The following is a 16,336-nucleotide window of genomic DNA, read 5'->3' as shown; positions in this document are numbered from 1 at the left end:
TTGTCTGCAAGGGCAGAAAGCTAGGCTGCAACTCCCTCAATTGTCTAATGTCACCACTGCAAATAATTAGGACAGAAAAACTGCTTACAGACCGAGGTAATTTCCCAGTAGCTACGACGAAGCGCCCTCCTTGCCTTCCACCCCTCCAGACCAAACCGCAGCCGGCCGGCGGGGCGAGCTCAGCTCCTTGGGTCCAAACGCTGAGATCCCAGACGGGAAACCGGCGCACGGAGGTCTGAAGACTTAACCAAAGGCCCCGCAGGGAGGTGGCGCTACGTCTCGAGCGCCGGCAGCGGGGGAGCTGGCCCCGGGGACTCCAGGTCCGGGACGCGGACGGGGAAGGAGGGGAGGAGGCGCAGGAGGGGACTGGAAAGCTGTAGTGGAAGCGGGGAGGGGCCGGAAAAGCCAGGCAGGCTGGTCCAGACCTCGACCGCTCCCCTCCCAGGTCACAGGATCTTTCCATTCTTGGAATTTCCCCCCACCCCCACCCCCTCTAAATGTTTCTGGATCACACCTCCAGCCAAATCACTGAGAGCCTTACAGAAGTCATCTTCCAAGCCTCCCGCTGAAGCTCCCGAGTCCCCACTGCTTCCGGGGAAAGGGGTGCCTCCCCTTCGTCATTGAGCAAATGAAGCCCTTTCACTGGGGTTCAGGTGTGAACATGCATTTCCAGGCCGCCTCTGATCTCCAGCTCCCTGGGACCTCTCAGCTCCTTAGCAGGACAATAAAAGAAACTGGCTTTAAAGGGGACTGTCCTGGGGGCGCCTGGGTGGCGCAGTCGGTTGAGCATTCGACTTCAGCCAGGTCACGATCTCGCGGTCCGTGAGTTCGAGCCCCGCGTCAGGCTCTGGGCTGATGGCTCAGAGCCTGGAGCCTGTTTCCGATTCTGTGTCTCCCTCTCTCTCTGCCCCTCCCCCGTTCATGCTCTGTCTCTCTCTGTCCCAAAAATAAATAAACGTTGAAAAAAAAAATTTAAAAAAATTAAAAAAAAAAAGAAACATCAACAGACCAACCAACCAAGCAGCTGGCTCTCCACCTGTGATGTGCAGTAATAAGGTTTGGTCTGAGAACTGAATTCAGTCCCAGGTCTCTGTGCTCTGTAGGCCTTCTGTGGTCTCAGATAAACTAACCTTGTAAGCCTTGGCTTCCTTATTATAAAAATAGGGACGGTGTCCTGTCTGTCAGCAGAATGCTGTGACGGCACCTGCCTACGTTCAGTAAACGTGTTCTTGCGTTCTTTCGTTTCTGACAGTGACCAGAGAGCTTACTGAACTCTTTATTCCCCCCGTGCTCAGACAGGCTAGGGGTGGATTATTACCACCAAGAATCCCCAGTGGGTGGTTTAGGTTAGAGTTGCCAGATTAAATACTTAGGACACACTTCTACTAAAAAAATTTATTCCTTGTTAAAGCACTATAAGGTACACCTGAAACTAATAAAACACTGTATGTTAAGTATAATGGAATAAAAATAATATTCATGATCTATCTAAAATTCAAATTTAAGCAGGCATCCTCTATTTTTATTTGCTAAACCTGCCACCCCTTAAGGGTTGGTAATAAACAACACGGGGAGAAAACTATGGAAGCACCTTGCCAAGTCCCAAGTTGTAAGTAGTTTTAGGATTGGTTCAGCAGTGTCCACTATAACTGGTTCAAGTTCAGCTTTGAATCTTGCTCTTCCCACATCATGACCAGTCCACAGAATTTGTATGGGACCTTCCTTATCTCAGTGCTGTACCCAAGATGCAAGGAATCTGCTTGGTGAGAAACACAGTATCCTTTCAGCTTGAATTCTTTCGCCATTAGATTTTTGTCCATAGCCTAACTTGTAACACAGGGCAAATTAACTCCGTCCATCAGCATGCTTGATAGTGATCAACTATCAAACTATTTTTTTAAGTCAAAAGAATTTCTGATAATAATGAAAATGTGATGAGAGATTTTTCTAAACATTAGCCAGCTCACTGAGGATTCTAATCATGTCTACTTTGAAACTTCTACTCTTTCAGAAGAAAGAAAATTCGTAAGAAGGACTCAGGCTGAGAAGCAGGTTAAGGTGAAAATCTGTAAACATAGCAAAATAAAAATATTTCACGAATTCATAGGGACAGAAGGTAGAATGGTGGTTGTCAGGAGCTGGGGTAGGGGTGATAGGGCAGGGTATTTAATGGCCATAGGCTTTCAGTTTTGCTAAGATGAAGAGTTCTGGAGATCGGTTGCGTAACAATGAGAATATATCGTATACTTCTGAATTAGACACTTAAAAGTGGTTAAGAATGGTAAATTTTCTGTCAGTATATTTTGCTGTAAGTTTTCAAAACGATCTCTTATACAAATCTTGAGTTAGAAAAAAGGACATGTGGAAGAAAAATAATCAATCAAATCATGTTTTCTATAAAGACGATAAAGACAAAGAAATCTGTTCCTCTCCTGGGAAACTGCCTACGAGGCAAGTGAAAATTATTTACGGTCAGCTTGAAGCCCCACAAATTTATCCCTTCATCCTAGATGTGTGACTCAGTGTGTCCTTCCTGATCACGCCAAAAGTGGACTTAACCACATCAGCCATTTGAATAGATAATAAGACTGAGTATGTGTTGTGTTCTTACTCAGTGTTTCTTGAGCCAAATGCAAAGGCACTGAAATGTGTATCAGTGAGGGGATGTAGAAGTCATTCCTCAAAATGCCATCCCTTAGTTCAGGCCGACTCTGAATGGCTTGCCCTTCGGGGAGAGAAGCACCTGTCATGCTACTTTCTATTCCTACTGAACCCCAAATACACAGATGTCTTAGCTGCTATCTGAAAGGCCCAGGCAAGACTGAGTTTCATATTAGTACCAAGTAGCAGAGACGGTGCAAAGGCCCGGATCCCTCCTGGCACGGGGTTGATCCTCACTGTGGTGTTAGCAGCCGTCTAAGTTATATAAAGGTGGAACTTCGGGTCTTTTATTTTCGTTTACTTGCATCAAGTCTTAAAACTGTCCAAAGCAAACTGTTCTGAAATGCAAAATACTGAAGCTGTGAAATACAAATGCCTGGATTCCTAGCCTGATTCTGCCCGTAGCTGGTGAATCAGGGCTTACTTTTCTGTAAAACAGACATGAAAGCCCTTTCCTCACAGGGTCATTTAAGAAAAAAATTTTAATGCTTATTTATTTTTTGAGAGAGAGGGAGGGAGATAGAATGTGTGGTGGGGTGGGGGGAGGTGCAGAGAGAGAGGGAGACACAGAATCTGAAGCAGGCTCCAGACACTGAGCTGTATGCAGGGCTTGAACTCACGAACCATGAGATCATGACCTGAGCCAAAGTCGGACGCTTAATGGACTGAGCCACCCAGGTGCCCCTCACAGGGTCATTTTAAAGTCCGAACAAGACTGTACAGGCATTTAGAAAAACTTTTTTAAAAGTCCAAACGAGATAATAGTCTGAGAATGAGTTCTGTGAACTGCTAAGAACTGTCAAAACAGACAAAAATATTTGCTTCTATTCAAACAATGGCAATACCTTTCTTTTCTAAAAGCTACAGCAAAACGGCTTTTACAGTCTGAAATATACTGAAAACACGCTAGGCACTCAACTCAGCATATAACCATAATCCACTCAAGAATCCTCTTCCACAAATAGGATTACCACCCCCATTTACAGATGGAAAAACTGAGAAATAAAGAGGTGAGACTTCCAGGAGCACACCTAGCTCCTCAGGATGGAACTGAGAAGGGGACCCAGCAAGACCCCAGGGCCTACGCCAGCGTAGAGGACGGGACATTGCTGCCAGAAACAGGCCATGCAAAGTCGTCTCGCCTCTGGCTCTAGGAGTTGCCCCTCGGCCTAAATGCATCTCATCAAACATCAAACATCTCATCAAACATCCTTTCGATTCACTTTTGACGAGTTATCCAGAGGAAAGGCAGAGTGGAAATTCAGAGAATGAGGTTTCAGATCCAAATTCCAGGTGTGCAAGATATGGGACCTTGGTTGCCAGCCTCAGCCTGCAAATCTGCAGAATGAGCATCTCAGTAGCTACCATTTGAGGACAAAATGATACAAAGAATGTAAGAGTGCCTGGGACCTAGTAGATGATGGTAAAAGCAATGTGCATGACGGTGAAGTGAGGGCATGAGCTCTGCCATCCATGGCCTCAGTTCTAATCTCAGCTCCACATCTTACCAGCTGTGTGACTTGGGCAAGTTAACTCAACTTCTCTGGGCCTCAGCTGTAAAATGAGGATAATAATCATAGCCAGCTCTTGGAATTGATACAAGGATTAAGGGCATGAGTATTTAGGAAGCTTTTAGAAATGAGTATTCCAGGCACCAAGCACTGCTCTAAACCCCTTTTCGTGCATTACGTCTGTTCATTTTCACAGGAGGCCCATGAGGTAGAGGTTATGTTACACTTCGTGCCTCAGACCTGGGAGATCATGCAAAATGGAATCAGAATGGGCAAGGCAAGGGGGGCAAGGGGCGCCTGGGTGGCTCAGTCGGTTGAGTGTCCGACTTCAGCTCAGGTCATGATGTCACAGTCTGTGAGTTCAAGCCCCGCGTCCGGCTCTGTGCTGACAGCTCACAGCCTGGATCCGGCTTTGGATTCTGTGTCTCCCTCTCTCTCTGCTCCTCCCCCCACTCGCCATCTGTCTCTGTCTCTCTCTCAAAAAATAAACATTAAAAAAACATTAAAAAAAGAAAAGAAAGGGCTAAGACCTTCCACACGTACGCAAAAAAAAAAAAAAAAAAGCTGATTTGTAGAATTCTGTGTGGTTCCACCTTTCTCATTGGAGGACCTGTTTAGACACCAGAAGAGGCACCTTCTTTCAATAATCTATTCAACATCCAGGCCTCACCACGGGCACCAGCCACACATTCTGCAAGGCCCCGTGACAAATGAAAACGTGGAGCCCCTTGTTAAAAAAATCATTACCAATTTCAAAATGGGGACGGAAGAGCATCAACCAAGCTTGGGGCCCCGCTGAGCCGGGGGCCCCATGTGACTGCACAGGTCACACACCCATGAAGTCGACCCTGCCAACAGCTTTTTCTCCCCCGGTAGGTTTCCATTGTCTTAATTGCTTCCTTTCCGTCTGCCCAGCCTCGGGTGCCCGTGCCCAAACTGAATGAGCTTGTTGACAGAGCCTCTGGGCGCCAGCGGGTTTTGGACAGGGCCTCCCACACGCTGGGGAGAGTCATGGGCTCCCGGCTCTGGGTGGCAGGGAGAAGCTGAAGCCTTGGTTTGGGAAGTTTGCATTAGGCAAAGTGGGTAGCGTGCCACAGATCTTACATTCATTCTGAAAGAGGACGCCGTGCCCGAGAGGTGGACGTGACTGTGTGGAACTTCGAGGTTTTTAAAATACAAAATGGCGTCTAAAACAACTCTGACAAAAGCTGTTGAGGCTCCAAAAGTGTTGGAGGCTGATCGACAAAAACACACTGACATGCAAAGAAGGAAAATTAGCAACATTTTTCCTTCCACCGTCCTGAGACAATTGTTAAGTCATGACAAACATAACAATAGCTTAATTTTTTTCTGCCCCTACCTTTATCCAGGCAGCATGCAAAAAAACATGGTCGTACTGTACTGCATATTTGAACGTTGCTAAGAGAGATCTTAAATGTCCTCATCACCAGAAAAAAAAAAAAAAGGTCACAACTACATCTGGCGATGGGTGTTAAGGAGATTTATGGTGGTGATCCCTGCACACTATATACAATGTCTAATCATCATGTAGATTGCTGCACCTGAAACTAATGTTACATGTCAATCATACCTTAATAATTTTTTTTTTTTTAAAGAACCGTAATTATCCCTTTACAGATAAGGAAACTGAGTTTTAGAGATGTTCAGTACCTTAGTTAAGACTGTCCACCAGTGAGAGGTAGAATCTAGAACTCAGCTCTGCCTAACTTCAGAATCCACTCTCAGGGCGCCTGGGTGGCTCAGCCAGTTAAACATCTGACTCTTGGCTTTAGCTCGGGTCATGATCTCGTGGCTTGTAGGTTTGAGCCCTGCCATTGGGCTCTGTGTTGACATTGTGGAGACTGCTTGGGATCCTCTCTCTCTCTCCCTCCCTCTCTTTCTCTCTGCCCCTCCCCCACCTATCCTTCCCTCTCAAAAGAAATAAATAAACTTAAAAAATGTTTTTAATAATAATAATAATAATAATAATAATAAAAGAATACACTCTCTTGTAGTCTCTATGGTGGAGAGGTATGTGGCTGTACAAAAAGAAAATAGTAGGACTTCTAATGGTATTTATTTGTATCTATTTCTTGGAACGCGTTAAGCTGGCTCATGCCTTTCCACACATTTTTCTTTTGTAAATATTTTATTCTGAATAGGATGTTGGTATGGTTCCACATGCATGTAACTGTTACAAATAGATAAATAAATAAAACATATACTTACATTGGGAATGAATGTGCTGTATGAACAAAAAAAAATTCAGAGGATACTGCACTATACTGTAACTTACACACCGGTTTTCAAGCATGTATTGCGTGTTTGAATATCCTGGCACACGTTTTTTGTTTTTTTTTTAAAGGGATGATATATATACCTCTGTTTTATTTTCCACTTTGTATATTGTAATGATCTTTCCATGTCAATAGACGTTCATCTACAACAATAGTTTTAATATAAATGCTAGACTCCTTAAGCATTAATTTTGCTAAGTAAGACCTGATGATTTACAATAAGAATCTGAGCTCTGTCCTAAATTCCTATTCTTAACTCATCCCATCCTACTCCAATGAATGGTGGAATATAATCAAGTACCTAGAAGCCAGGGACTCTTCTTAAAAAAATGCATCTCTCTTCCCAGAATAATTGGAATCGGGGTCTCAAAAAGATATTTGTGTACGTGTGTCCATCCAGAATTATTCATAAGAATAAAAAATTGGAAGTAAACTAAGTGTCCATCCATGGATGAGCAGATAAACAAAATGTGGTCTATACACCCAATGGAATATTATTCAGCCTTAAAATAGAAGAAATTCGGGCTCGCGGTACAACATAGATGAGATCCGTAAGGACATGATGATAAGTAAAATAAGCCAGTCACTAAAAGACAAATACTGCATGAGGTGCCCAGAACAGGCAAATTCACAGAGACAGAAAGTGGAATGGTGGGTTCCCGGGGCTGGTGGAGGGGGGCACGGGTGTTACTATTTAATGGGTACAGAGTTTTAGTTTTGCAGGAAGAAAAATTCTGGAGGCAGATGGTGGGGATGGTTGCACAACAATGTGCACCACTAAACTGTGCACTTAATAACTGCTAAGATGGTTTAAAAAAAAAAAAAAAAGGCCACAAAAACCACCCACATCTCACTATAATTGATGGGACTCAGGGGAAAGTGGAAGCCAGCTCCCAAGTACTACAACATCTCCATTCTGTACCAGGCACCCTGAAAGGTACATTATCTCATTTACTCCACAAAACAAACCTCTTAAAGAAAAAGGACCTTAGATTCAGGAGGTCATGCCACCTGCAGATTGGAAGGGCTTGCCTCAAACTCACACCAGCCTCTCTGACTCCAGAGTGCATGCCTTTCCCCAGAGTCTCCTACAAAGGAGACAGGAAATACAGTCTGCTTCCATCACAGCCCTTGGTTGGTCCGGCTCCTCATCTACGTTAGGTATTTAATCTACACAAATGAATGGAGTGGAACGATGAGAAAAAGGCAAGGCATCCAAGGGCCCGATGATCGAGAGCTCACTTCCCGCCTTCTCACTCTTAAACTGTCTCCTCGAGTGACTAATATTAGACTCGGGGCTACTGCGCTGATAACACCACTTACCAGGGTAGAGTCCACTGCCTGCCGTCCCTCACTGCCTTCCAGCAGGGACAGCAGGGATGCACATAGGTCTGCTTACATAGATGGAAGTAAAAACGGTAAATCTGAGACAGTTGGGGTACACAGACTGCAGGTCTGGTCTTGTCTACCTGAATTGTCATGGATACGTCACTCCTTAGTTCATCAGCTATAAGATGAGCGTTTAAATGCCTGGTATTGGGCAGCTCTAACATCTTGTGCTTAGAAGAGATGAAAAAGTGCCCATTGTGTGGGATGGCTGATTTTTTCCAAATTCAGAGCTCTTCGGAAAAAGCAAGTTCAGAACTTGCTGAATGTTTATCCTGCCTAAGAGTTAATGGAATTAAAATCTAGGGTAGTAATGAATCTGGCAGGAAGTACAAAGAACAGACTTCCCCAAATTGCTTATCTTTTAAAGGCATTTTAATACTGAGTTTTCAGCAAATAAATGAACCCACACTTAACAAGGTAAGGTCCAGAGAACATTGAACAAGAGGCTCATACATCAGGGACAAACAAGAGTAGGAAACACTGTTTACATGTTTTCTTCTAGGAGATTCGCTATACACATGAGCAGATTGGAAACTTACCGAAAAGAACTTGAATTTTGTTTAACTCTTGACTAAGTATTTCCCAATCATTTGTCCATGATTCCCTACGTGTTGTTACCTTGTTTGTTTATTCATCATAACTCTTAACATCTGGCCAAGTCATTGGGAAACATGAAACCATAATATGGTAATATAAATATAATGCTGCACAGAATTTCTTAATCTCGCTTGTAGTATGGGGATAATATTATACCAAGTTCATAGGGTGAAGATGATTAATGAATTAATGTTTATAAAACATGTAAAACCACCAAACACTTAGATGTCTTTACAAATCATTAAAAATGAAGCATTAAAGCACTGAACTGATATTCAGAAGGACTTGTCTATATCTTTAGGTCAAACTTGAAAAGACAGTCATTTCACAGGGAGAGAGAAAAGCTGCTTCTTGACAGTTTTTCTTCACAAAAGCCTTTTGCTGATTCATGACAGCCCTTGCCCAAAACAAGACAGAAATGTTCAATTTCTGTCCAGTCAGTCTTCTTCATTCTGCCAGCAAGAAAGGTAATGATTCTTACAGTTTGTGTTGGAATCCAAAACGGGAGACTCCTGACGGCGGTAAAGAGCAGGAGCCCTGGAGTCCTAATTCTGTCACTCTCTAGCTATGTGACCTAGACAGTAAGCCACTTGCTTGCTCCAAGTCTCAGCTTTCCCATCTGTAATATGGGGATACTAACAGCTGCCTATCATCACAGGGTTGATGTGATGTATATTAGGAACAATAACAATGCCATGTAACATTTACGGAGACCCCGAACCCAGAAACCGGGTTCCAGAGAGGTTAGCTAGCCACAGTTCTACAGCAAGGGTCTGGGCCTGGATTTGAACCCAAGCAGTTAAATTCCAGAGCTCCTGTTTTCACTACTGCCTCCCCATTGATGTAAGCACTGGGCACAGCACCAAGCCCACGGGAGCTGCTATTTTTATTATTGTAACTGATGTTACAGGTTTTGGAAATGGAAGAATATTTTAGAGCTTTTAAGTGCTCTAGAGATATAGGACCGAGGCCGGAAAGTACTTTAAAGTCTTTGATTTTTTTCTCCCCTCCCTCATTAACTACTCTTAGGGACTCCACAAAAGTTCCTTTCCCATGGGAAATAGCTGCATTTTTTTTTTTTTTTTTTTTTTTTTTTTTTTTGGAGCACAGCTGTAAGTTGTGAATTATTCCTTCCCATTTGAAGCTGGGTGACAATGTACTCTCATTCTGACCCAGCACTGAATTGCAAATTGTAGTCACTCACTTTTTCTTACAAGCAGAAGTGCCCTAATCACATGGTTATTCGGTAACTTCCACCTTTCAGGATCTTAAGAAAAAAGGGGGAAAAAAAAGGCTTTGCTTTTATAAACTCATTTGTGGCTGGCTCAGTGATAAAGCCTTGAGCCTTGTCAGCTTTCAGGAATTCTCTGCGTTTGTCTGTGTTCTGTTACCCAAGCAGCTTGTTATCTTTGCAGCTTAAAGGCTGACTTGGGAATTCAGACTGTCACCTATTTAAAGAGAATGAAAGTCCACCCTCCCCTCTACTATTTTAATTAACTTTCAGGGAGCAAGGTTTCCTACTGGTTATGATAATGTTCACTTAAAATACTCTTAAGGAAGCATGGCAGGAAGCTAAATAAGAAGGGGAGGATTGTTGTTTTTTAAAGGCATTCCAGAAGAAGCGTTTGAGCAAAGCCATGCAGGGGCGACATGTGGAGGAAGGAGAAGAGAGGCATGAACAGATATGAACAGCAGAGTATAGGAAATTTAAGTACATCATATAGACTAAGTAGAGCCTCGAGGCCAGGTTAGGGTGTTGGAGGGTCTCTGCAATGGGAACCCGAGAGATTCTTAGAAGGTGAAAATGATGATCCCATTAATGTCTGGGGAAGATGACTGGGGTCTGTTGTGGGTGGTTGTGGGTGATGGAATCAGAAAAGACCCAGGAGATCACTGGCTCTGGGACATTGTTCCCTTGGGCCTGATTTTCCATCCATTAATTTGTTAAATGGCAATAACATTTGTGGTGGGGACTGAATAAAATCACTCGTGGACTTTGAAAATAATGTCATCGAAAGCACTCAAACTATACACACAGAGCTCTCCAGTCGGGTTGAGTGGAGGGGAACGAGGGCTGAGAAAGCAAGCACTCTGATAGAGGAAGAGAAAGGAGCTGACTGACAGACGGAGGAAATAGGCGGGAGGGAGAAGGGGAAATCCTCAGCGATGATTCAAGAGAGAAAGGTGATGTCATACAAAGGGAGACAGGGAAGAGGCGCTGCTCTGGGGGCTGGGATCCTGGTGGGTTCAGCTTTGGAAATGCTGAATTTGAGACAGCCAGAGATAATTCACAAAGAGTGGGTGGGCCAGAGCAGCATTAAGTAGGAGTTTCCGGGCACCTGGGTGGCTCAGTTGGCTAAGTGTCTGACTCTCGATTTCTCTCAGGTCATGATCTCACGGTTCACGGGATCCAGGCCCATGTGGGGTTCTGTGCTGACAGTGTGGAGCCTGCTTGGGATTCTTTCTCTCTCTCTCTCTCTCTCTCTCTCTCCCTCTCCCTCCCTCTCCCTCCCTCTCTCTCTCTCTCCCTCTCCCTCCCTCTCTCTCTCTCTCTCTCTCTCTCTCCCTCTCCCTCCCCCCCTCCCTCTCCCTCCCTGTCTCTCTGTCTCAAAATACATAAATGAAGTTAAAAAAAGAAGTAGGTGTTCAATCACTTTTTTAATTGAGAAAGCCACATCGCTCTGGTCTTGGAACTTACTCAGTGACATTTTTGGAGTTTCAAACCTCAGTGAGTAAACTCAGTTTCGTTCTAAAAGCCAAGAGCTACAGCCACCCACATGTAAACCAACAGAAACGTGGAATTCAGAATGGCCCTTGAGGTAGCCCTTGACAGAAGGCCAAGTTCCCTGGAATGAGATGCCCGCACCTATGTGTCATCGTGTCCTCAGTGCCTAGACTGGGGCTGACGCATGTTAGGCATTCAGCCGATGTTACTGGATAAAGCTATAAACTTTGATATAATTTTAATTTAGCGATCAAGAATGTGCAAACTCCATTTTAGCACGTTGTACTCTGCCTTTTTAAGGAACATCCCTCTGCCTGTTTCGACCTGAGAAATATCCTATAAGAAAATAATCACAGATAACCACCTCCCAACTATACCAAGATGTTCACCACACCATCATTTCTATACCAAACAATTCATATTTGAAGCAACAGGGGGGACGGAAGGAACTATTCGAAGCACTTTGCAAATATTAATTCATTTCATTCTCATAGCAATGCTACAGGGTGTATACTATGAATATAAGTTCCATTTTGCAGAGGAGGAAGTTGAGGCCTGGGCACTTTAAATAACCTGCTCAACATTACACAGGGAGTAAGTAGCAGACGTTGGCATCTGAGTAAGTCTGTCTGATTCTATGTCTTTGCTTTAACCAATATGTAACATTGCCTTGAGGTACTTAATTTTGCCTGATTGTCTTAAATTAGTTTTATAACAAAACTTTGGACGAAAAATATAGTCTCTCCACGCAGAGGAGGAACAATCACATCACAGGGAGGGGGGTGGGTGGTAGCAAGGAATCACAATTCTGCCTCATTATAAACCCAATGTCAACAGTTCACAGTACCTTATTCTTTCCTTTACCCTGGTCAGCAATCACTAATGCTTGCTTGCAAAACAATCTGTACTTCCAAAGTTGTTCCACACCATTCATCTCCTTAAAAACCATCCCGCCAAGTCACTACTTTCATTAATCCCAATTTACAGATGAGGAAGCTGAGGCCCCGAAAGCACAAGCGGCTCACTTAGGGTCATGTTGCCAGTTCCTTGGTGGCCGGTCTCCCATTCCTTCTACTCCTCAGTGTGGGTCAGACAAGTTCAGAACAGTGTCTGTCCTCCAGTTCATCAGCCTAGTAATCACTCAGGAAACCAGCAGGCACAGAGCAAAGTTAAAAAGGAGGATTGGTTCGGGCTTGGAGCAACTAACTCACCAACCTTGAAGTCTTAGGGCTACAAGGTCTGGACTTACTACCAAAGGACTTTCAGTCCTAGGCAAGAGATCTTCCCTAAGGAAGTTTGTGACATCAGCCTGTCTCTTCTGTTCCTCCCCTTAATATGCGATTCAGCTTGTTCAAAACCACCTTGGTCCCAAAAGTCTCTTCCCAGGTTGCCAAGAGACAGGACAGGATGATGATAATGAGGAAGGCAATAATGACACTAGAATAATTGATAATAATAGCCAAAGTGTACAGAGAGCTTACTCCATGCCAGAAACTGCCCCGGGCAATGTTTACATACATTTGATCTCCCAATCTACAGCTGCTAATCTAGGGGGCAGGTAGCATCTTCCTGATGAGGAAATGAGGCTCAGAGAGTGTCCATCACATGCCTGGCAGGCAGAAAATGGAGAAGGAAGGGTTAGCAGTTCACAGACTGCAGAGTGAGCTTCTGGCCCTAAAGCCTTCATTTATCAATCAACTTCAGACTCACCCCCTAACATGATGACTGACATTCCTCACATGTCTGATCCTCCTAGGGAATAGGGCTTCTCCAAGAAAGCCAAGCGCGGAGAACCCAGCAGCGTCGTGTCAAGGATCTAGAAACTAATTTATCCTCCTCGTATCCCAACATTTCCTTTTAATGAAAAACAAAATTGGCATTTATAGGTCTTCCTGTTTTTTTTCAAAGCGTTTTTCCTAACTTGAACACAAATTAAAAAAAGAAAAAAGTAACACGGTGCAAAACAAAGTTAACGAATGTAGTGAACGGATCATGGCCTGTTAAGTGGACTCCTCAGTCATTTTCCCAGACTGAACAGGCAGACTTGGAGGTTCTGAGGTGAAGGAGTACTCTGTGACTGGAGGTTTTCAAGCTTGGAAGGCATCGTTCGGTAAGCAGTCCCTCAAGGAGCATACTATTCAAAACCTTGGCTGGGAGGGGCGCCTGGGTGGCGCAGTCGGTTAAGCGTCCGACTTCAGCCAGGTCACGATCTCGCAGTCCGTGAGTTCGAGCCCCGCGTCAGGCTCTGGGCTGATGGCTCAGAGCCTGGAGCCTGTTTCCGATTCTGTGTCTCCCTCTCTCTCTGCCCCTCCCCCGTTCATGCTCTGTCTCTCTCTGTCCCAAAAATAAATAAACGTTGAAAAAAAAACAAAAAAAACAAACAAACAAAAAAAAAACAAAACCTTGGCTGGGAACGAGTACTAGGTGATCTGTAAATAATCTACGGGTAAAGTTTACCAGGAGTGGAACATTAACGTGGAAGAGGTGAGGCTTTCGATGGGTCATTGGCCTGTGGTCTGTTCCTAATTGGAGGCCCTGCTTTCGCCTTTAACCGTTTCTGCTTCTCCAACTACAGCTACTGTGTGAAAAGGACAGAAAGGAGCAGGTAGAGCATGAATTCAAAGACAAATACTCTGATGAGGTGGCCAGCTAGGCAGTTAGAACCAGTAAGTGTCCCGGTGGCAACAATACAACTGTTAGGTCAAGTGTATGAAGGGTGAGGCCCCTTCAGGGCAGCTGCAAAAAGAAAGCCCCTATTAATCCCTTAACTAAGCAGCTGATAGAGTTTATCTCTTTGTGCATGTGTTATAACTCTTCCAACACAGGATTTTTTTTTTTTTTTTTTTTTTTTTTGTCCAACACAGGATTATTATAAGTTTAAAAAAGCACAGCCTACCAAAGCTTTTTGCGGATTTCTTCATCTTGCTAACAGATAACAGAAACTAGAACTTTGGAGGGCTTCTGTTTACAATTCACTGTCACTCTGGCTTGAAAAATGGTGAGAAAGCTTCATTGCTGGATTCATTCACAGAAAGAATAGGTCCCTATTTGAAGAGGGAAGAGATCTCAGTCTCCCGCTCTGAGATCGACTTTCTTTTGAGTTTGCATCCATTGTTATTTAAAGCAACAGCATTCAGCTACGGTTCAGCTAGGGTTATTTTGCATAGTAATATCAGAAAAGGAAACATTACCTGGTATAATCCCCTTTGGCTTCCTGAAATAAAACACAATGATAGACGATCAATATGTATGTATGTGGATTAAGCGAATGAATTTCACTCTGGGTCCCGTTTCCCACTTTGAGTGCCTGAATTTTGTTTGGCGGAATGTACACGAGGAAGCTTTCTCTGTGGCCACGGAGAATGTGGCACTGGTGAGAAAACATTAGTATCCATGAAATATTTCTTATTCTTAACAGAAGAGACAGATATATCTGAAAAAGCACAGATGACTAGGTCTTCTTTTAGGTTTCTAAGATCACGTGATACATGCTTGTTTATCCGAGCAGCACACTTTAGTCTGGACGCAGACTTTTTAAACCAGGGTGTAGGTAAATCAACCCATGCTATTTGTTTTCTCTTTTTAAACAAGCATGGAACACGTTGGATTTCTCAGCTACTAGTGCCTTTAAGAATTAAGGGGCTCTTTCACTCTGCCTCCAGAAAATGCAGGCGAAAGTTACTCAATTTAAATGAAAATTACAGCTGTTGTTAACAATTGCTGCTTCCCAAATCCAAGTAACCCAGAGTTCTTTTCCTGAAGTACAGTCTTAATTCTTTTCCCTCAGAACAGTCTAAATTTCATTTCCCTTTGCGACATCCCACTATAGCCTGCGCAAGTGACGCTCAAACAGAAAACGGTGGCTCACGTTTTTCATTGGCAAACAACCAGCTGGTTTAAACATCTATCAGCCAACTGGCCCATGCGAAAGTTTCAGAGTTGCAGGCGGTTCACAAAAACCAGCAAACAAAAAGGCGCGGGCAAGAGGCAGTGTGCTGATTCTTACCTGTAACACAAGTGCGGCTAACTTGAAGATGGTTTCGCTGTCCGCTTCGATTTGCCCCTGTTGGGGAAAAGAAAAGCATCGCTGAACAAGGCTGCCCTAGGTTGTAGCAAATGGCTGTTGAGTTGGGGAAGCTGTCACAGCTTGGCACCTCCAGTTTACAATCAAACGCAGATCATACCATTGCAAGGCAAAGGGAGGGGGGCATGGAGGGACGCATCCAGCGGTCAGGGGAAGCCACAAAGTGTGTGTGTGTGTGTGTGTGTGTGTGTGTGTGTGTGTGTGTGCGCGCGCGCGCGTCTGTTTCAGACAGCAGTATCCTGGAAGAAATACAAATGACTCTGAGGCTGAAAATTCAGACAACTTCCCAACGAATAATTTTTATCCCTACAAGTTCATTGTTAAGCTCTGAAGATTTTCTTAGTTTCACTTGGTGTTTTCCTGAGATCTTTTCTTCCCCCCTCTGTGTCACTGCATGGTTATTTTGGTATACCCACAATGCAACTATTACTAAAAATATAAATTCACTACTGCATCAATGACACATTGTTGAATTAACACGCATACACTTAGAGATAAAATGTAAAGCCTTAAGAATTGATTACAGCAAATACTTAGAGAAGACTAAAATTCGGTTCCTTTATATTGAAGTTTGATGACTCTAATTTATTATTTTACCCATTATTTTATTTTTTCATCCTTTAAGATCCCCCCCCCTCCAAAAATATAGGAATTCTGGACTTTGGAAAACAGGAATGCTTTTTCACTAGCCTGATAGAGATGCATAAGTGTGTGTGGAGGGAATATTGCCTCTGTCAATAATACTCACATATGCCTTCATTTATTTGGTTTATAAATAATATGTGACCATATACATCAACACCAGTATTGCCTCATGTAATATATTGCAACAACGAGTCGATGAGTGGTATAGAAGGATCTTTATTTTTTAAAAAATTGTGATATGCTAGCTTGTGGGCATTCACACACACTAAAACCATTCCATATAACCTTAAGTCTTACATAATTAGTACTTGAAAGTGAATATTGTTTGAGATCATAGAACTCATGAGCCTAGAAATGAACCCGAACTCATTATTTCTCCCTTCTACCCGTTGAATTTGGGCTGCAGAGTTTTTGCAGTTAAGCCAAC

At 43.5% G+C, this 16,336-nt stretch overlaps 1 protein-coding gene across 12 annotated transcripts in view; it reads right to left on the bottom strand.

Moving 5' to 3' along the window:
* FRMD4B (FERM domain containing 4B) overlaps window positions 1-16,336 on the bottom strand; it is a 425,720-nt gene that overhangs the window by 57,091 nt on the left and 352,293 nt on the right. For 11 of the 12 annotated variants that reach the window (XM_086680927.1, XM_086680929.1, XM_086680961.1 and 8 more), the window contains 2 exons: window positions 15,187-15,243; window positions 14,372-14,394 (listed from right to left, as the gene is read on the bottom strand). In XM_086680927.1, coding sequence (XP_086537053.1) covers window positions 14,372-14,394; window positions 15,187-15,243 — 80 coding nt within the window. Of the gene's footprint in view, window positions 1-92; window positions 479-14,371; window positions 14,395-15,186; window positions 15,244-16,336 lie in introns of those variants that run through there. The other variant, XM_086680973.1, reaches the window with a different exon arrangement.

This window comes from Puma concolor, chromosome A2 (assembly GCF_028749965.1).
Source record: "Puma concolor isolate L17-30 chromosome A2, mPumCon1.1.hap2, whole genome shotgun sequence".
Lineage (NCBI taxonomy): Eukaryota > Metazoa > Chordata > Mammalia > Carnivora > Felidae > Puma > Puma concolor.
This window is presented reverse-complemented; position numbering and strand designations above follow the sequence as displayed.